Source organism: Lineus longissimus, chromosome 18, assembly GCF_910592395.1.
Source record: "Lineus longissimus chromosome 18, tnLinLong1.2, whole genome shotgun sequence".
Taxonomy (NCBI): domain Eukaryota; kingdom Metazoa; phylum Nemertea; class Pilidiophora; order Heteronemertea; family Lineidae; genus Lineus; species Lineus longissimus.
This window is the reverse complement of record NC_088325.1, coordinates 5,030,059-5,052,443: the sequence shown is the minus strand read 5'-3', so window position 1 is coordinate 5,052,443 and position 22,385 is coordinate 5,030,059. Positions and strand designations below refer to the sequence as shown.

Here is a 22,385-nt window from a genome sequence, read left to right as displayed (position 1 = left end):
ATTGTAACTGTTTAACACCTGGGTGATCAATACGATTTTAAGTTGCTGTGCACTGCGTACGGCAATTAATGAGTTTAAGATATTGATCTTACCATTGGCAAGTAACTACCGAGATTTTTCTTAATACAGAAATAGCAAGATAGAAATTACCAATTTCTTGTTAGAAAAATTGTTGTCAATTATGTTCTTGCTAAGTTATAGCAAATTAATATCTTACCGATAATTACTTTAATGAAATTGTTTTCTTATGATTTATTGCTACGAAAAACATTCCAACAATATTTTTCTTATACGATTCTTGCAATTTCAATCTTATCAATATTTATCTTAGTAATAAATTAGTAATATATAACGAATTTAATAAGTAATTTGATTACAATATAATCAATAAGATTCAGATCCCTGGCTAAACGGTTTCTCGATTGTTTTATGACTTGCTGGAGAATCTTCCGACCTTGTCCGAGTTTTCTTTTAAACCACGGATTTCAAGAAACCTAATGAAAATCCCAATGTTGAATGGGGAAATGAGGTTATAAGGCCTGAACCAAACACCCAGAGTGAGCTAGCTTCTCTCTGTTCACCATTTGCATATCACGCCTAAGTGTATCGGTGTTAGCCCGCTTTATGACCAGAATCATTCAATAACAGAATGACTCTGCCATGATCAAAACCTAATATAGAGAGTTAATAATCGCATTGCTTGGTATGCCGAGGGAATAGATAGAGCGGGCTGCGGATTTCAAAAACAACAAAATGACGACAGCATAAACATTTTTGCTTAGTACTGCCAGAGTCTTTCAAATATTAGAAATACTCTGGTACTGCCAAACCGGTGGTGTAAACCTCATCAAAAAATGTTGTATATCAAACCATTATGCATGCAAATCGCATGGACTTTATTGAAGCTTCTATTTCTTGGAATTATATATAAATATTGCACGTCAACCCATAGAATGGTCAAAATAATTTGTCTGGTAAATACATTATTTCACGAGGCTTTACCCGTTTTAATAAGTACGGCGCATTATAATTTAAGTCGAGACGGTACCTGGGCGGCAAGCCACATAACGCGTCATCGATGACGTCATCAGTAGAATAATACCATATAATAATAAATTTATCGCATGGCACGTGACGGCGAATGACGCGACGTGATTGGCCCACATAATGAGGTATGATAAAGCGACATATGCCTTCTATGTATTTATGATTCTTGCCCCTGGTGAGAAGAAATTGAGTTGATTTACGTTTAACCTTCAAATAGCTATTTGATCCGGCAAGCGAAACTAAAAAAGGTCTAAAATTTAAAAAAAAATTATTGGCTAATAAAGCTTTCATGATACTTTCAGGATACCTCACTGATTAAACAATGATTTCTTTCTTAGAAGTGGTCTGAACATTGAACATGTTGAACATTGAATTTTGAAAAATAGTGGTAGGGAACCAGTATAGGAAAACTTGGATTCTGTTTCTGAAATTAAGTTATTATCATTTTTAGACATTCACCATGATTATTATTTCAACTGGCCTGACAGAACCGAAATAAACATTGCGGGAGGTCTCAAAAAATAAACAACGCTATATGATAACGCAAACAATTGTAGGCTGCTTACCATCATTATTGACAGCCATTGCCTCTGAAACATTTGGCTCTCCAACAACGTTTTCTGCCGTACACGTAATGTTATATTCTGTACTCTCCTTATCCATGCCTGTTCTTATGACGAACACTGTGCTCATAGTCTGTTTCTGGCCCTCCTTAGCCCCTAAGCAGCCTAACTCTCTCACTGTCGTGTTGCCATTAAAGGGTTGCTGGAAAATAAGTATGGCAATGGTAAAGCTACAGTGTCTACTTCATCTTAATCGCTTACACTACAGTGGAACCCCCCTTTTGCGAACACCCCTCTATCAAGGACACCCTCTCTATTCAAAATACTGCACTGGTAGCAAAATGTCGTTTCCTTTTAATGGTAGAGTACTTTTTCAAGATAATCAGTGTAACTGTCTCAATTAGATACAGCATTTCCTAGTGCCAAGGGGTCCTTATAAAGAAGTATTTTGTTATGATTTTATTATTGAACAAGAGTAATTTAAAAAGCTTTATTGCTCGAGTAACCACTGTCACTGACTTCATCTGAAAAGGGCAATATAGGCAACATCTAGGCAGACAAGATAAAGTTACACAAGGTCACTATTTCACATCTCACATTACGTCGTAATGATTCACGCTTGCACGAGGAATATACTTAGTGCTGAAATCGAAATGATCACCCAGGGCCCTTACAGTGTGTAGTAGTCCCCTGAAGATGGCCAATTTAGCCCCTCTCCTGCCTATAGCCCCCCCCCCTAGCAGTCTCCTCAAACCAAATATCAATAAATCGTTTCAATTGGTGTAGACCTGCTAAAGTCAAGATATCGTCCTCTGATATTGCTCTACTTACGTCATTTACACGCCATGAAATCTTGGGTGCTGGAAATGCACAGTTTGTTGTGCAGGCAAAGTACTCATGCACGCGCTGGGGCTCTGCAGCAGAGCTTTTTACGATTTGTTCTGGTGTCACATCTGTTACCGGAACTGGAAATTGACAAGAGAAAATCAGCCTACAAGGTTGAAGTGGAAGCACATGGTTCTCATGAATACTGAGGGCGAAATAGTGTTTCGGAATATTTTTGTCTGTAATTTTAGCAAGTATTTAAACAAAGAGTTTGAAATAAAGAAGTTACATGATGAAAAATCCATGCAAACTTATTTCTGTCATAATCAAAGTACGATTAGAAAAAAACTGAAAAAAATTGCGCAGTCTGAGTCTGGTGCATTAGGTCACGAGATTTCGTATGAAGTATGTATTCGTATTTATATGAGCCGCACTGTACAATGTACTGTAGCTGACTTGGCTACCGCTACTTCAACAACCGGGGCTAATAGCTACTTCAGTCATGGTACATTTTTGTAAACCTTAATTTAAATCACGACTTGAGCACTTTCACTAGTTTCAGTGTCATAAGCGCCGAGAGAACCACTCTTGCATCCTATTCATTTGCAATCAACTTTATTTCTAATTCGTGAGTTCTTAGATTAGGGTGCTCGTATGCCTTATGTTGGTGTAGCTCCTGATTATAACTTACCCAAAACTTGCAAATCCACAATGTCCATATGGTTGGTATACATACACCGATATTCCCCTTTATCGGCCCATTGGACATCCATTATTGTCATATTATAATACCTAAAATGGTGTCTGGCGTCTGAACATGACATGGCATATTTATCCTTTGCAAAAGAAGAACAATCGTCGGTTCTTGTTTGGAATTTTGGCGGGGTTTGCCAGTTTACTGGCACTATTTTATCACGGTCGTATTTCAGTTTGCACCACAGACTGACGGTCTGTCCTTGCTTCACTTCGACTGGTCCTGGCTGTACTGTGATATCATTCTGGTAATTAGCACCGGTCAATGCTGAAAAGAAAACGAAGATTTACTCTCTGGATCTAAGGCGTCAAGTGGTGAATGTTGACTGGTCCTGGCTGTATTGGAATAAACACCGGTCAGTAATGTAAAAGAAGTAATAAAGATTTACTATCTAGACCCGGACCTATCAATTAGACGCGAGTATGCTTTTAACTGTCAAGTCCACATTTGGAGAGGTATTGAAAAAAGCAATTTGCTTTGGCAAGTCATTTAGGCCTACTATCACGACCATAGGGGATTCCCGAAATGACTGAAGCAGTGTATCTAACACCGATATCTGCCCCGCCATCTATACCCAATATTAGAGAGTAAAGCTCCCGAGACGCCAACGTGAACGCCCATCCCATTGTTCGAGCTCTTGATCACGATGTCGAACAAGGGGACAGGCGTTTGCGTTTGTGAAAGTCACAAAAATATGTGGGCTTACTTGAGGCTAGGGTTCACCTAATACACATCAAGTGTGCGCTTCCAACAAGCATTTCTCTAACATATTATTCACAAAAGGGTATCTATTTATTTCGCTATGTGTGTTAGTTCCAACCTTTACCTTCCCATTTGCAAAAAAGAAATATCAATTTTGACCAATTAGAATTGAGTTGATTAGCTTTTGATAAGAGGTCATAATTTGAGATATGAACAATCCTACAGACTTCACGATGCGACATATCCGTTTCAGATTTGTGACTCGCTCTACCAAAACTAGGCGCTTGTCGCATCTGAACTCGACAGGTTGATACGGACTTGTTGTTCATTTCCCTATTGTAGACCTTTTGTGAAATCTATTACAAACTGATTTGGTCACATTTCACAAAAGGTCTACAATAGGGAAATGAACAACTAGTCCGTATCAACCTGTCAAGTTCAGATGCGACAAGCGCCTAGTTTTGGTAGAGCGGGTCACATTTAGACTCGATCACACATCGAGGCTTGGTGCAAGTAGGTGCTAACGATCAGTTTTTTTCTAAAAATACATTTAATTGGTATAAACAAAGTAATACCCTAAAAGGCCTTGGTTTACAATTTTCTAAATATTGCCTATTGCCTTCCAAATGGTTTATGCCTGTTTCGCCTATTCCTGTTTCGCCTACAAAATTCCTGTTTCGCCTATTCCTGATTCGCCTATTCCTGTTCCGCCTATTCCTTTTTCGCCTATTTCCTGTTTGGCCTATTTCCTGTTTGGCCTATTTCCTGTTTCGCCTATTCCTGTTTCGCCTACTTTCCAGTACCCTTACAATAAATCGACTCTCCCACGGGGAACCTTAGGGATGCATGTCCATCTTATGGGGAAAATGTGAGGGGACAATTGGATGATGTTAACGATGTGATGACAATTTGACTAATCAAATGCCATCAACTTTGTTAACAAACCATGCCATGACCGTTTTGAAAGAGTCACCTTGAAATCGGGGACAGTCCGGGACTTATTTGACCATAGGACCATAGGACCATACTGACACATAGTAAAAACTAATAGATTAAGTAGAGTAAAGCAGTCCTTTATTTTATGAAAACTGAATTCATGAGTTTTTGATAAAAATACATAATATTGTACATTCTCATAATTATTTGATCAAAATCAGCTGTAAAACCCATGTCATAATATACATGTAGGTACAGCACATATAAAGTCAAACAAGGTGGAAAATACATATCATGATATTATGTCAGACAAGGTAACTGATGGCATCAACGTAACTCATTATGTCCCTCTCTCCATTGACGTATTGTTCTTTGAGGCGTAACATGCGTTCGTCAATGCGTACATATGTGGCTCTCCTCGGTATTGGTCGGTCAGTAAGGGACGGTTCATATCCCTACGTCTGTGGGGAGGTTAGCAATACATTTTAATAGGCGAAACAGGAATAGGCTAAACAGGAATTAGGCGAAACAGGAATAGGCGAAACAGGAATTAGGCGAAACGGGAATAGGCGAAACAGGAATTAGGCGAAACAGGAATTAGGCGAAACAGGAATAGGCGAAACAGGAATACACCTTCCAAATACTCTAAAAAAATGTTTGTTGGGATATCGATTGTGTATATCAAGGGTATCCCTTTTGCAGATGTTCGTAAAGAGCAATTAATAAAATGCCACTTTATTTGGGCAAATGGTAAGAATAAGGTCCTATTCTTTAAGCAATGGGACCTGCTGTCAGGTAATTTAGAATTGGACGTATTTGTATGTTTATTGGCTCACTGATTGAAATCGACATCTTATTGGGACAGATTCGATTTCGGTGCAAAAATGCCAGACTATACAGACGAGATGAAAACGTACCAACAGGATTCAATGGTGTACCTCTTGATGTAATTTGTACCATTTTCAGCTTTTTTTTAATTGCCAGACGAGTTTACAATTCTACCAATACGTCTATTCATAAGATACATAGTCGAGAAATAAGTATGACGCCTTGTGATGCTCAACATGGTGGAATTTAAAATAAGGGAACTTTTGCATCTCAGATCAGGGTTGTAACACCAGCGGTGATCAATACAATTTTAAGTTGCTGTGCACTGCGTACGGCAATAAATGAGTTTAAGATATTTATCTTACCAAGTAATTACTGAGATTTTATTAATGAAGAAATAGTACGATGGAAATTACCAATTTCTTGTTAGGAAAATTATTTTCAATAATAATCTTGATAAATTATAGCAAATTAATATCTTACCGATAATTACCTTCAGTGAAATGTTTTTCTTATAATTTCTTGCTAGGAAAAAAATTCCAACAGGATTTTTCTCATAAGATTCTTCTAATTTCAATCTTATCGATATTTATCTTAGTGATAACGAATTTAATACCGGTAAGTATTTTGATTACAATATAATCAGTAAGATTCAGGTCCTCGGCTAAACGGTTTCTCTGTTGTTTAATGACGGCGCATTATAATTTAAGCCGAGACGGCACCTGGGTGGCAAGCAACATAACGCGTCATCGATGACGTCATCAGTAGAAAAATGCCATAGAATAGTAAATGTATCGCATGGCACGTGATGGCGAATGACGCGACGTGATTGGCCCACATAATGAGGTATGATAAAGCGACATATGCCTTCTATGTATTTATGATTCTTGCTCCTGGTGAGGAGAATGTGAGTTCATTTACGTTTAAACTTCAAATAGCTATTTGATCCGGCAAGCGAAACTAAAAAAATGTCTAGAATGTTTTAAAATTTTCTTGGCTAATAAAGCTTTCATGATACTTTCAGGATACTTCACTGATTAAACAATGATTTCTTTCTTAGAAGTGGTCTGAACATTGAACATGTTGAACATTGAATTTTAAAAAATAGTGGTAGGGAACCAGTATAGGAAAACTTGTATTCTGTTTCTGAAATTAAGTTATTATCATTTTTAGACATTCACCATGATTATTATTTTAACTGACCTGAGAGAACTGAAATAAACATTGCAGGAGGTCTCGAAAAATAAACAACGCTATTATGATAACGTCAACAATTGTAAGATGCTTACCATCATTATTGACAGACATTGTCTCTGAAACATTTGGTTCTCCAACAACGTTTTCTGCCGTACACGTAACGTTATATTCTGTACTCTCCTTATCTGTGTCTGTTCTCCTTACTAACACTGTGCTAATAGTCTGTTTCTGGCTGTCCTTGGGCCAATAGCAGTCTAACTCATTGACCGTCGGTATGCCGTTAAAGAGTTGCTGGAAAATACGTATGGTAATGGTAAAGCTAAAGGGTCTATTTCATCTTAATCTCTTACACTACTGTGGAACCTCCCTTTTGCGGACACCGCTATATGAAGGATACCCTCTCTATTTAAAATACTGCACTGGTAGCAAAAGGTCGTTTCCTATTAAATGTACAGCACTTTTTTTCCAGATAATCAGTGTAACTTTCTCAATTAGAGACAGCATTTCCTAGTGCCAAGGGTCCTTATAAAGAAGTGTTTTATTATGATTTTATTATTGAACAAGTGTAATTTAAAAATTGCACAGTAGCTTTATTGCTCGAGTAACCACTGTCACTGACTACATGTGAAAAGGGCAATTATATAGGCAACAGCTAGGCAGGCAAGATAAAGTTACACAAGGTCACTATTTCACATCCCACATTACGTCGCAATGATTCACGCTTGCACGAGGAATATACTTAGTGCTGAATTCGAAATGATCACCCAGGGCCCTTACAGAATATATTAGTCCCCTCTCCTGCCTATAGCCCCCCCCCCCCCCTAGCAGTCTCCTCAAACCAAATATCAATAAATCGTTTCAATTGGTGTAGACCTGCTAAAGTCAAGACATTGTCCTCTAATATTGCTCTACTTACGTCATTTACAAGCCATGAAATCTTGGGTGGTGGAAATGCACAGTTTGTTGTGCAGGCAAAGTACTCATGCAAGCGCTGGGGCTCTGCAGCAGTGCTTTTTACGATTTTTTCTAGTGTCACATCTGTTACCGGAACTGAAAACCGACAAGAGAAAATCAGCGTACAAAGTTGAAGTGGAAGCACATGGTTCTCATGAACACAGAGGGCGAAACAGTGTTTCGGAATACTTTTGTCTCTAATTTTAGCAAGAATTTAAACAAAGAGTTTGAAATAAAAAAGAAACATGATGAAAAACCAATGCAAGCTTATTTCTGTCATAATCATAGTACGATTAGAAATTATTTTTTTTAAATTGCGCAGTCTGGTCATGAGTCTGGTGCATTAGGTCACGAGATTTCGTATGAAGTATGTATTCGTATTTATATGAGTCGCACTGTACAATTTACTGCAGCTGACTTTGCTACCACTACTTCAACAACCGGGGCTATAGCTACTTCAATCATGGCACATTTTTGTACACCTTAGTATAAATCATGACTTGAGCACTTTGATTAGTTTCAGTGTCATGGGCGCGAAAATAACCACTCTCAGTTGAATTCTTGTCATTTACAATCAACTTTATTTCTAATTCGTGAGTTCTTCTATGCTCTGTGCTTTTATGCCTTATGTTGGTGTAGCTCCTGATTATAACTTACCCAAAACCTGTAAATCCACAATATCCATATGTTTGGTATACAGACACCGATATTCCCCATGATCGGCCCATTGGACATCAATTATTGTCAAATTATAATACTCGAAATGGTCATTGGTGTCTGAACATGACATTATATATTTATCATTTATAAAAGAAGAACAATCGTTGGTACTTGTTTGGAAATTTGACGGCGAATGCCAGTTTACCGGCACTCCTTTATGAGGGTCATATTTCAGTTTGCACCACAGACTGACGTTATGTCCTTGCTTCACTTCGACTGGTCCTGGCTGTACCGTGATATCATTCTGGTAATCAGCACCGGTCAATGATGAAAAGAAAACGAAGATTTACTCTCTGGATCTAATGCTTCAAGTGGGGAATGTCGTTGACTGGTCCTGACTGTACTGTCTTATCGTTCAATGAATAAACACTGGTCAATAATGTAAAATAAGTAATGAAGATTTACTATCTAGATCCGGACCTATCAGTAAGACGCGAGTATGCTTTTAACTGTCAAGTCCACATCTGGAGAGGTATTGAAAAATCACTTTGCTTTGGCAAGTCTACAGCCACTAAGAAACATTTTTCGAAAACACAATTTAGAGTTTTGTTGATTTAGCAATTGGGGGCGTCTTTTAATGTTTTTCTGCCTGTTGGTTGAAACGGGTCGAAATCAACGTCTCTCAAACTGGTGCGATTATCTCGAATATTCTGTAGACAAATGCCAGTTTAAATTTAACCAGTTAAATGCTTGACTGTCAGCAATATCATCAATTATATTTTGTCTGCAAATCTCTTGACAAATTAGGAAACTGTGTCAGAGGTCGGGAGTTGGCAAGGTTTTAACACCCCGCCCGAAAAGCCAACTTTATTGATAATTACGATGCATTTCAATTAGGCCTGTTAGGACCAATTTAGCACGTTACATACACGATCAATCATGTCTTGGCTGGGCCAGTGCTGCAATAGCTGGTATATCATGATCAGATGCGCAGGCCGCTTCAGAGGTAGAAAATGTCCCCCTCGAAAAAGTGACCGACCCTATTGTATTCTGACGGATTATGGTATATGGTTATATAGAGGCCATGACTGTCAACAGCTTCGGCCATAATAAAATCCCTTTTTCCCCGGACATCCTTTCCTAGGCAACTTCTACACCGTGTTTTTCTGGTGATAGCAGAATCTTCTCCAAGGATACAACCCCAATATTTAATCAGTAACAATAGCAACTCATTCCTCAAACTAGCTCTTTCAATTTATAGACATTCACCATGATTAGTGATTCCACTGACCTGACAGAAGTGAAATAATATTGAGGGAGATCACTTATGACAATTGTAAGATGCTTACCAACATTATTGACAGTTATTGCCTTTGAAAGAGTTGGCTCTCCAACAACGTTTTCTGCCGTACACGAGATGTTATATTCTGTTCTCTCCTTATCCATGCCTGCGCTCATTACCCTCACTCTGCTCTCAGTCCGTTTCTGGCCCTCCTTGGCCCCAAAGCAGCCATATTCTATGACCCTTGCGTTGGCATTAAACGGTTGCTGGAAAATACGTATGGCAATGGTATAGTTAAAGTGTCTGTTTCATCTTAATCCCTTATGCACTTCAGTGGAACCTGCCTTTGGCGGACACCCCTCTATCAAAGATACCCTACCCTCTCTATTTGGAATACTGCACTGGTACCAAAAGGTCGTTTCCTTTTATATAGACAGTAATCAGTTTTTTTCCCAGATAATCAGGGTAACTCTCTTAATTAGAGACAGCATGTCTCGGTGCCAAAGGTGTCCCTATAAAGAAAAATGATATCATGATTATATTATTGAATATAAGGCTCATTAAAAAAATGCACAGTAGCTAATATATTGGTCGAGTAACCACTGTCACTGACTTCATCTTAAAAGGACAATATAGGCAACAGCTAGGCAGGCAAGATAAAGTTACACAAGGTCGCTAATAGGGGTCTTTCACATCTCACAGTACTTCATATTGATTCACGCTTGTAAAATGAATAATATCAAATGCTGAATCTGACCCAGGGTCCTTACAGTGTACAGTAGTCTCCTGATGGTGGCTAATTAAGCCCCTTCTGCTCCTGCCTACACTGTTAAAAATGACTTTAAAATTACTGAGACAATCTGTAAAATATTACAGATCTCTACTGTAAAATGTGATGTTTACCAATTTGGAATCGAATTTTACAGAAAACTTGTCTTTTTTACAAAATCTTCCATAAATATGTCTGTCATGGAGTGCATTTACAGTTTCTGTCTGTGAAATACGTTTTACAACGATTATTTGGTAAATTCACAAACGTAAGGTATTTTATACCGATAACACAATAAAAGATACATACGATTTCGGGAACTGTCTGACGAGATCACTCCCAGTCTCACGAGAAGTCGCCATTTTACCCCACACATGTCCTACAGAGCTCGCAGAAGGTAAGTTTTGATCCGTAAAAATCGTGTACTTATTGATGACATCTGCTTTTAAAAGCCGTTCTACATATTGGGTGATATCTGATTTATTAGGGCGATAGATTATTGAATGTAGTGAAATCGTGGAAGCGTGGAGAAAAGGCACTGATTCGGGTACACTCGATTGTTGAATGGTTACATGTATACTGATGTACATGCTCTCCCAGTGTGCGCCTCCGCCCCCATTATTCCGTATTTGGGCCCAATATCACAATCGTTCATAGGCCTAAAGACACCGTACTATAAAATATGAGGCGGCGGTATCATTACGATGGGAGCAAAAACGCAAGGGTCAAATTTCCCGCCTCCAAACAAGCTGGTGACGTCATCATCCAATGTATGTAGCTGGTCATGTAATTGTAAAGTTGGTCGATTTCAAGCAAGTCTTGTGTCCAGGCATGATTTCATGAATCATTGTACAATTATCATGTTGTTACACTTCTACGAGGCTTTGTTTGTAAATTACAAGGGTATGGGTAAGTGGCGGGTTGATTGTACATGTTGTTGTGGTGCATGTCGACGCCTTCTCGGCTCAGTCAGGGTTACATTATAGTGAGTCACACTCCGACACTGGCTTGAAAATGCACGGGGGGGGGGGGGTGGATATTCAATATCAAAATGGAGTGCCTTGATTGTCAAGAAATTTTAAATTAAGGGTTGGGTATAGGCACCGCCATTTTGGCTAGACTGCCTAGAGCTTGAAATCTTGGAGCAACTAGAATAGAACTCATTCAAAATGCAGTTAATACCAATTTCAAGACTGGTATGCAGTTCCGTGGAAAACAAAGAACAGCATACCATCATTGAAATTTGAATTCACCTTATTTGGAAGACGTTCTAATTTAAAACTGCTCCAAGATTTCACGTTCTAGTGAAAATGGTATTGCCTATAGCAAACCCTTAAAATGTAGGCCTAAATGTATATTCCTTTCTTTTACAGGCAAAAAATGTACGCTTGTTCAGTTTGTTCAGTTCAGACACATTCACTTAAGGCCTATGCAAGGCATTGCCGGGTTCACGCAAACATTCCAAATTGGCAATACCCTGTGGAGAAAAAAACTGTAATAGATCTTTCAAAGGCTACAGTGCACTCAGCAGCCATATTACCCGTGACCATTCATATTTACGTCACAAAACTCGTGTTTTGGGTCAAACTCAAACCCAGGCCCGAACGAGATTTCTCTTGTTTGCCCCTTGAATGAATGTGAGGAGGAATGTAGTGATTACACCAAATTACTTGCCCACCTTCGGGTTCACCACAGGCAAGAGGAATGTATCAAGTGTCCATATTTGACATGTGAAAAAAAATACTCTGCTCAATCCTCATTAATTGTCACCTTAGTCGTGCCCACCGCCTGGCCCAGGCAAGGGATGGCCTTCAGGTTCAGGAGGGAGCTGCAGTTGGTGATAGTCCTTTGTTGTCCTTCGGACAAAAAAATCATCAGTCATGTCAGTCATGCCCTGAACCTGAGGAACATATTGTTTCAGAGCAACATGATGCGAACATGGATGATGAGGGGAATGAATCCTCTGATGAATTGGAGGATGATATTGATGATCTTCTGACAGATTACTTGGCTCTCTTCTACCTAAAACTTCAATCCAAATATCTTTTGCCGAGCGCAACAGTGCAGATTATTGCAAATTGTATTGCTGAAATCAACAACATGGGTGTTCGGCGGTTAAAACTGAAACTTTTAAAAAAATTGAGAGCTGAGATTGAAGAAAGCATTAGTCTTGAAGAGTTAGTTGATGACGTTTTTAAGGATGACTTAATTGACTCATTACATGCAAAGGGGGGGGGGGGGGAAACTCAGCTCAGAATATCTGAGGCTTGAATACTTCAAGAAATCTTTGTAAAAAATGCTCCTTTGTTTTTTCTGGGAAGGAGTCCAATACTCTTTCACAACAGTACTATCATCATCGTTTGTGAAAATACCGGTACTTCTTTGGGATGTGCCTTGAATCTAAGCTCTTCACCTTTTTTTTTACTTGCAGATCGGTTCTACATATCACGAAGAAGAAAGGAAAAGGAAAGGCGAGTGTGAAGCCAGCCGTCCTAAGCCTTGCCAGGGACCTGGCGAACTATTTTAGTGACTGGTAACTGACTGACCTGATCAATCTTCACAGGCGTTTGTGAAGGACTTAATCAGTCTAGGAGGACTCTATGATCGAGGGACTACTTTCCCATTTACACCGCCCCATGCACTATGTACACATGCTTTACTCAATGTACACGCCTCCGTACTGGATACATACCCTAAACAGTACAGAGGCGTGTACATTGAGTACAGCATGTGTACATAGTGCATGGGGTGGTGTAAATGGGAAAATAGTCCCTCGATCATAGAGTCCTCCTAGACTAATTGAGTCCTAGACTAATTGAGTCCTAGACTAATTGAGTCCTCCTAGACTGATTAAGTCCTTCACAAACGCCTGTGTCTGATACTAATATTTTGCTTACCCACTGCTGTACTTGCATACCATGTAATTTATCTGTTTTTCTCTTATTGGTAATAATAATTACATTTTGTATCTGTTTTTTTTTAAATTTGGAAAGTACCCACTAATACTCGCTTTTGATAAGAATTGAGCTACCCTCTACTTGTGCTGATGCTACAACGCTGGACATCTTGCTCCTCCCAAAAGAGCAGATTCTACCATAGGGTTGCATTGTTCTCACTAGCATATACCCATGGAGCGGGCAAAGTTGAAATGTAATATACATTCGTTAAATGGGCACGATGATTGAGCTACATTAAATTTCTAACGCTACTGAAGTTTTATTCAAGGTTAAACACGAAATGAACTGCATTTGGGGACTTATTGCTGCTATCTACATGCAACCCCCAATAGATTGATTGGAGTACGCTATTTTGCACAATGATGTGACAATACATTTAGACCAGTGACAGCAGGTCCTGTTCCAAATAAGGCCCTCACATGTCAGGCATATACCCTACCCACTCCCGTACCCAATGCCACTGTCGGACCAAAGCCAGGCGCATGGAGAGATGCAGAACGCAATTCAAACTGACAACATCAGTCAGTAAAGAATAAAACAAAGAGCAAGCGCTGGCCACTGTACATATTTTGTCCATCCTGGCATAACTGTTTATTGATACCCTGACTGCATGTTCCGGTAGGCCACTCTGCAGAATTTGCCTCATCACTCAGGTCAGTGTTTCTCGAATAGAACTAAAATAGAATAGGCTAATCATTAATCTCCCTGCTAATACCCTGCACCATGGACCAGGTTGTATAGCACTACATACGTGCTGGAAGCTAATACTGATGTGGCAGGGAGAATATGCGTGAAGTTTGTGTATGCTTTTGAGAATGAGCGGAGGTCTCCAGTCGACGTGCTCTCTGAAAAGTTGTTATTTATTCTAAAACCACGAAGATTTTCGACGTATGACACCCTCAGTGACACTCTTACGTATGATCCAGACCTACGAAGCCAAAGGTTGCAAGAATTCGACGCATTTCCGAGGCCCAATTTTGAAACAAAAATCGCCTCCTATTTAGCGACCACAACGCACATTATAATATAGATAGATTGACATTGTATTCCAATGCATGTATGTTGCAATCTGTAATTAGTCTCCGCCATCGGCTTAGCCTGGTACCACTGGCCACCGTCAGACGACGCTGTTGTGTTTGACCTATTTTGACTTTTGTATTGACGGGACGGGCGGAGGCCAGGTTCCAGCCACCGTCTATAAATAGATAATGACGTCATTGCGGGGAAGCCTGTCAACAAATCCGAAAGCGAGGTAAGTGCGAACACGTGTGTATTAGCTGTCATACGTCTATTGATAATGAGCCGTCGGTTCACAATTATACGTCCAACCCGTAATCTCACAAATTATTCTACGAAAAAAACTTTTGTGAACATGATTACACTTAATACACAATATTTGAGTATTTCAAGCAAGCACTACTTACTCATGTTTATTTAAACACGATTTCAATATAATATAAAGAGACGTTGGAAATCAACGACTTTCGTGACTCAGAATTCCGAGTCGTGCAAAGATTGGCTGGAACCTGGCCTCCGTCCGTCCCGTCAATACAAAAGTCAAAATAGGTCAAACACAACAGCGTCGTCTGACAGGGGCCAGTGGTACCAGGCTACAATCGGCTGAGACTTTTGTATTAGGGTATTATTCTCCTCAAGAAATTATTCCAGTAAACTCTCGTCCCAAGGTGAAAGCTTCATATGTACATGAACACTGCAGTGCATTGCAAAACATCGATAAAACGAGGGTGTCCATGAACTAAGAAGTCAATCTGGGTAACAGCCGCGAAAGTGCTATGGGCATGCATAGCGCAATACATGTAAATTTGTAACCAATAAACCTCGCCATACCGGCACGATGACTGGTACCCCGCGTTATGTGTATTACATATTGGCTGCACATATGGAGGAACGGAACGGATAAAGACCAGGGACTAGTCTACACCATCGAAGCATTTTTCTATAAAACCTACTAATATTTGGAGTTTATGGGCTATGAAATAAGAAAAAACGGCAGTGAATTAAAGCAGCTGAGTTTCAAGAATGTGTTCTTCCCTTCTGGACACTTTATGTTGCCTTGATCAGTCGTATTTCGCACATAAACCATCGCTTCGCTGAAGTGAAAGTGCGATGTTTTTGTTTTGTTTTTGTCAACATGCATGGCTGTGTGCATATCAGGCGGAGACTCCAGAGTCTGCAAAGACTCAACTGACAATTCTAGTTATTTCTAGGGTGACTTCTGTTGCAATCTGTAATTATTTCTAGGGTGACTTCTGTTGCGATCTGTAATCATTTCGAGAGTGAATTCTGTTGTAATCTGTAATTATTTCTAGGGTGAATTCTGTTGCAATCTGTAATCATTTCTAGGGTGAGTTCTGTTGCAATCTGTAATTATTTCTAGGGTGACTTCTGTTGCGATCTGTAGTCATTTCGAGAGTGAATTCTGTTGTAATCTGTAATCATTTCTAGGGTGAATATTCTGTTGTAATCTGTAATCATTTCTAGAGTGAATTCTGTTGTAGATCATTTCTAGGGTGACTTGTGTTGCAATCTGTAATCATTTCTAGGGTGAATTCTGTTGCAATCTAATCATTTCTAGAGTGAATTCTGTTGCAATCTGTAATCATTTCTAGAGTGAATTTTGTTTTAGACTGTAGACCTTCTACAGTGATTTTGTTTATGAGTTGAATGTTGTTTCAAACTGTGATCATTCCTGGAGTGAATTTTGTGTTAAGAGTTGAATATTGTTCAACTGGCGAGAGGACTATACTTAATATGTTCCATGTGTATGGGAAACTGGTGCAGTTAAGAGTTTAATATTGTTCAACTGGCGAGAGGACTATACTTAATATGTTCCATGTGTATGGGAAACTGGTGCAGTAGTATAATAGGGCTTATTATTGAAATTGCAATACATGTACATGTAATTAAAATCTTTATTTCTATGAATAAATTTATCTGTGTTTTTACCGATTTTGCTGTTCTTTCCATAGATACAGAAAAGTCTGTGAAGCACAGGCGCATGTAAATTTACGGAACCTCCTGTAAAATTGCCCATTTTCTGTAAATCTACCTAGGAGATATGTAAAAGTATTCCTGTATTCCTGTATATTTACAGACGGTTGGAATATGCCTGTGAAATTACAGACCATTCTGTACATTTGTACTGATGTAGCCTGTAAATTTACAAGCAACTGAAACTTAAGTCTGTTTTTTTTACAGAATTATTCTGTAGTCATGTACTGAAAGAATCTGTAAAATAACAGACGATCTGTATAAATACAGACAGTTAGGGCGTTACAGAAACTTCTGTAAATTTACATGCGTCTGTGCTTCACAGACTTTTTTTGTAAATTTACCAAATATTTTTAACAGTGTATATTCCCCCTACATGCCTTAGCTATCTAATCAAGACCAAAGATCAATAAATCGGTTCAATTGTCGTAGACCTGCAAAAATCAAGACATCGTCCTCTGATATTGCTCTACTTACGTCATTTACAAGCCATGAAATCTTGGGTGCTGGAAATGCACAGTTTGTTGTGCAGGTAAAGTACTCATGCAAGCGCTGGGGCTCTACAGCAGAGCTTTTGACGACTTTTTTTAGTGACACATCTGTTACCGGAACTGAAAACAGACAAGAGAAAATTAGTTCACGAGATTTCGTCTGAAGTGTGTAATATTCGTATTCATATGAGCCGCACTGTACAATGTAATGTAGCTGACCTGGCTACTGGGGCTATAACCACTTCAATCATGGTACATTGTTTGCACACCTTGATATAAATCACAACTTGAGCACTTTCACTACTTTTAGTGTCATGGGCGCCAAAAGAACCACTCTTGCATCCTAGTCATTTGCAATCAACTTTCTTTCTGATTCGTGAGTTCTTAGATTAGAGTGCCTTAAGCCTTATGTTGGTGTAGCTCCTGATTATAACTTACCCAAAACCTGTAAATCCACAATGTCCATATGGTTGATATACAGACACCGATATACCCCATTATCGACCCATTGGACATCCATTATTGTTATATTATAATACCCAAAATGGTCATCAGTGACTGAACATGACATGACATATTTATCCTTTGCAAAAGAAGAACAGTCGTTGGTTCTTGTTTTGAAATTTGGCGGCGTATGCCAGATTATCGGCACTTTTTTGTGAGGGTCATATTTCAGTTTACACCACAGACTGACGTTCTGTCCTTGCTTCACTCGTACTGGTCCTGGCTGTACTGTGATATCATTCTGGTAATTACCACCGGTCAATGCTGAAAAGAAAACGAAGATTTACTCTCTGGATCTAAGGCGTCAAGTGGTGAATGTCGTTGACTGGTCCTGACAGTACTGTCTTATCGTTCAGGGAATAAACCCAGGTCAATGCTGAAAAGAATTAGTGAAGATGTACTATCTGGACCTAAAAGGCGACATGCGGTGACTGTGATTGAAGGAATTTAAATAAAACGTTTTTCTAAGCACAAGTATGTTTCTCTTGAAATAGGCTGCTTACAAAAACTAATTGGTCTAAAATTGTCTAAAATCTAAAAGTGTGTCAAGGTCACCTAGTCGTTACTTCGCCTGTCAATATTTCATACCCCTGGTGAAATATATGCCCTTCAGACGGATTGTAGCGGTAGAAAAAACGCCGAATGAGAGCGCCGCAATCAAACATTACATGCCTAAGCACGCCTATTCCCATCCCGACTCTCATGCGTTTGCGTTACCACTATCGAACTCCACAAACCCATGACGGATTCCATCAATTTTATCGGCATGCTCTCAGCGCGTGCCCAACAAAAAAATGAAAACATAAAGAGGGCAACGGTCAATGCATGTTTCCAACCTCGTCGCCTGTTTTGGCAACGGCCCAACTAATGCAATGGTTAACTTGGTTCAGCATTGATCAATGGGGCTCGAATTTTAAGTACATGAGTTGGAAGTGTAGGCGACCTCGCCGTCGCATTCAGTGCAAACCTCATCCCTCATACGCGCGCAGGTCATATCTTGAAATCTCAGTCTAATGCACATGTAACTTGTAAATGCTCGCTTCTCTCTCACGCGATTTGCAGTTTGGTACTCTAATCACGATTACGCGATACGAAACAATTATCGGAATAATCATCTTTGCGCTGAAACATCCTTGCATATAGAGTTAACCTACGTCCGAACCTATGTTTACTGCATCCTAGGGGCCCAAGCACTCACCAGAACTCCGATTACTGGAGCAATAGGAACTGAATTTGTTCCCCAGAAAGAATTTACCAAACTTTTAAAAGACTCAATCAACAAACACGCCGACATTCCTACCTCAATTCAAAGGTATCAAAAATCAATTGCCGAAACCCACACCAGATTGAATTATGTCATCGCACCGGGGTTAGGCCCTAAACATCATTGGGTCCAACATGGTTTTAAAAATCGGGAACATAATGAATTATAACAATAATATTTTGATAGCACCACTAAAAATGAGTATTGGGAAAAATGATATCAATTGCAAAAAGAATAATGCACCTCCTTTAATGAAAGGTCCACCCGTAAAGACTTACAAATTGAAAGCGCACGAAGTGTTGCAAAGCCCTGAAGATAAAAAGATCCCTATGGAGGAGGAAGTGACGCGGGAAAAAACATTAAGTGGGGTAATAAAAAAATAGAGTGTTGTAGATGATTCCAGTGGGGGCTCTACCGATCATGAAAACATTAAATTTATTTTAACGGCAGTAGCCGGTGGAGTTGTCAGTTTAATTTGGTATTTTTACTAATCTAAATGGCTGATTTTGAAGGTGGAGGTGATGAAATAGAAAGGGAAAATTTTAGTGACTTTAACAATCCTGAACTTAATCTTCAAACCAATCTTTAAAACCTTGACGATGATCTAAATAATCAATACAACACCGGAGTTGGACAAGAAAGTAATTTAACTACAGAAAACTCACTTTCTGCTCCAAAAGATCATAATCTCAGCTACGAAGTTGAGAAGACAAAGTTGGAAAAAATTGAAGGTAAAATAAGAAAAGGCATAAGGGGAAGAAAATGGGAAAGGACAGAAACGGGTATACATAAACTTGCGCGTGAGTTGAAAGAAAACGGAAATATGTGATCAATAAATTTTGAGGATAAGAATATTAATATTACTAGAAAAAATGGGAAATTATATGAATATAAAACATTGAAAGCAACAAAAGGGACAATAGTAGCTGACTATATTAAGGATTATCATTCTCAGTACACCTCATGAAAAGGTTCTAACTAGGGATGAGTTTAGGAGTGGTGTTCCACCACCACCTGAACCATCTACATCAGCAAACTATAATCCAACGGAAAAAAACATTGCGGAGAACAGTTTTGTAGAGAATATTGTTGGTAAACCTGATAAAACGCTTGATAGGATAATTGATGCAACTGATAAAGAATTGATAGAAATTGGGCTTAGTGAAAATGCAATGAGAGAAGTCAAAGCGTTAAAAAAAGGCGGGAGGTGATTTAGCGGCTGTAAAGATGACAAAAGAGATGAAAATCGAAACCCCATAAAACAATCTTAAGAACTTAACAAGAGATTATTTGATTTATGTAACAGAAAATCTGAAGAAAATCTGACATTAAAAGAAGAAATTACCCAAGTTAAAGATGAACTTTGTATGGAAAGAAGGAAAGTATTTGAGTTGGAAAGAGAAATGGAAAGTGGCACAAGCAGAATGAAACGTTTGGTTACAGATGTTTTGAAAAAACCAGACTCAAATATCAGTCTGAAAGATAGATAAAAATTACTCTTCAAATTGGAAGGCCTAACTATTGGAGCATTTGTAGCTGCGATAATAATGTTTTTCACAACCTTTGGTCTTTCGATCAGTAATTCTTTGAGAAAACCTCCTGGACCGAATCCCCCTGGACCACCTCCTCCAAAACCCCCAAAACCAGATATCCCAGATCGGGTAAAGGAAGGACTCAAGAAGTTTGCTAATTGGTTAAAAGAATTGGCTAAGAAATCGATTGCAGCTCTTCCAGGAATAATAGGTTCGATCGTGTCATTTATTCTGAAATCAGTTGGAGCAGTTGTTGGCTTTCTGGCAGAGCATCTGATAATTTTATTGTTCGTTGATGTAAGTTCAATAATCAATGGTTTAATCGAAGGAGTAAAAACGTTTAGGGGGAAGAAAAAATCTTACTAAATAAATTGCTACTGGAAAAGCGTTAAACCCCTAAAGAAGCAATTCAGTGCGTTCCACTAGGTTTGAAAGCTGAACGTCACTATCACTACAGATGTTTTGAAAAAACCAGACTCAAATATTAGTCTGAAAGATAGATTAAATTACTCTTCAAATTGGAAGGACTAACTATTGGAGCAGTTGTAACTTCGATAATAGTGTTTTTCACAACCTTAGGTCTTTCTATCAGTAATTCTTTGAGATCAACAAAAAAACATCCTAATCCCCTCCGGGGCCAATTCCTCCAAAACCAGACATCCCAGATCGGGTAAAGGAAGGACTTAAGAAGTTTGCTAATTGGTTGAAAGAATCGCCAAAGAAATCGGCCGCAGCTCTGCCAGGAATAATAGGTTCGATCGTGTCATTCATTCTGAAATCAGTTGGAGCAGTTGTTGGCTTTCTAGCTGAGAATCTGATAATCCTAGTGGTGATTGTTGTAAGTTCAATAATCTATGGTTTAATCGAAGGAGTAAAAACGTTTAGGGGGAAGAAAAAATCTTACTAAATAAATTGCTACTGGAAAAGTATTAAACCCCAAAGAAGTAATCGCGTTCCACTAGGTTTGAAAGCTGAACGTCACCATCACGTTGTCACCCACAACCCATCGTCGGCACAAACAAAGGAAACTCTGTATGTGAGGATTCCAAAGTTAAATAATAATACCTTCTTTGTACCTGGTAGTGTTTATATGTCGGCGGATGTTATTATCTCAGGAGAGAGCAAAAATTCTATAGTAAATAATTTGGGGAGAATCTTATTTCAAAACTTACTGTTAAGTGGGGGACCGAAAACCTTCTCGAAATCGATAACTATAATTTGTATACCACCTACAAAGGCCTGTGGCTGTCTAATGAGGAAAGCGACAATCGAGTATTTCAGGGAATCCAAAGCAGTAACCTCAGACAGCTTAGATCCGGGGTATCTTTGGTTGACACTTCTGTGCTGTCTAACCCTACGTCTGCTGATATTGATGAGTTGGTCACTTGTTACAATGAAACACTCTCCAATCTTCTAGATAAACATGCACCTATTATCACCAAGGTGACCACAGTTAAGCCAGTGATCCCTTGGTATAATAACGAGTTAGGACAACTGAAGGCTAAGAGGAGAAAGCTGGAAAGAAACCGTCACGCTTCACCTTCTATGGTTTAATCGAAGGAGTAAAAACGTTTAGGGGGAAGAAAAAATCTTACTAAATAAGCTTACCGCAAAGTGCGTAATCTCTACTCCGTCCAACTGAATCTCGCCCGGCGTGCTTACCACTCAAATGAAATCGCACAGTGTCAAGGGGATTCGAGGAACTTATTTCGGGTTGTTAACTCGTTATGTAGTGAAAAACAGTCGGTCACATTGCCGGATCATGCTGATCCTGCTGTAATCGCGAATGACGTCGGTGATTTTTTCGTCCGTAAAGTTGACATTATTAAAAGCAAAATCAGGGCAGTCACAGTTAACTGTCCCATTGTCTCTGCTCCTACAGCAGAGAAGTCAATTAATGCTTTTAGTACAGTGTCCGATGAGCAAATTCGAAAACTGATCATGAAGACCTCAAGCGCGAGCCGTTCGCTCGATCCGATCCCAACCTGGATGCTTAAGCTATGTGTTGACTCTCTGTTACCAGTCATCGCTCACATCGTGAATCTCTCGCTACAGGATGCTCGAGTTCCTACTGAATGGAAGTGTGCCCTGGTATCGACTTTGTTAAA

At 39.1% G+C, this 22,385-nt stretch overlaps 1 protein-coding gene across 2 annotated transcripts in view; it reads right to left on the bottom strand.

Moving 5' to 3' along the window:
• LOC135502517 (hemicentin-2-like) overlaps positions 1 to 22,385 on the bottom strand; it is an 82,205-nt gene that overhangs the window by 21,102 nt on the left and 38,718 nt on the right. Inside the window, exons 2-9 of one of the 2 annotated variants that reach the window (XM_064795430.1) lie at positions 17,416 to 17,745; positions 16,964 to 17,097; positions 9,816 to 10,014; positions 7,769 to 7,902; positions 6,945 to 7,143; positions 3,127 to 3,456; positions 2,442 to 2,575; positions 1,614 to 1,812 (exon numbers count right to left, since the gene is read on the bottom strand). In XM_064795430.1, coding sequence (XP_064651500.1) covers positions 1,614 to 1,812; positions 2,442 to 2,575; positions 3,127 to 3,456; positions 6,945 to 7,143; positions 7,769 to 7,902; positions 9,816 to 10,014; positions 16,964 to 17,097; positions 17,416 to 17,745 — 1,659 coding nt within the window. The remainder of the gene's footprint in view (positions 1 to 1,613; positions 1,813 to 2,441; positions 2,576 to 3,126; positions 3,457 to 6,944; positions 7,144 to 7,768; positions 7,903 to 9,815; positions 10,015 to 16,963; positions 17,098 to 17,415; positions 17,746 to 22,385) is intronic. The other variant, XM_064795431.1, reaches the window with a different exon arrangement.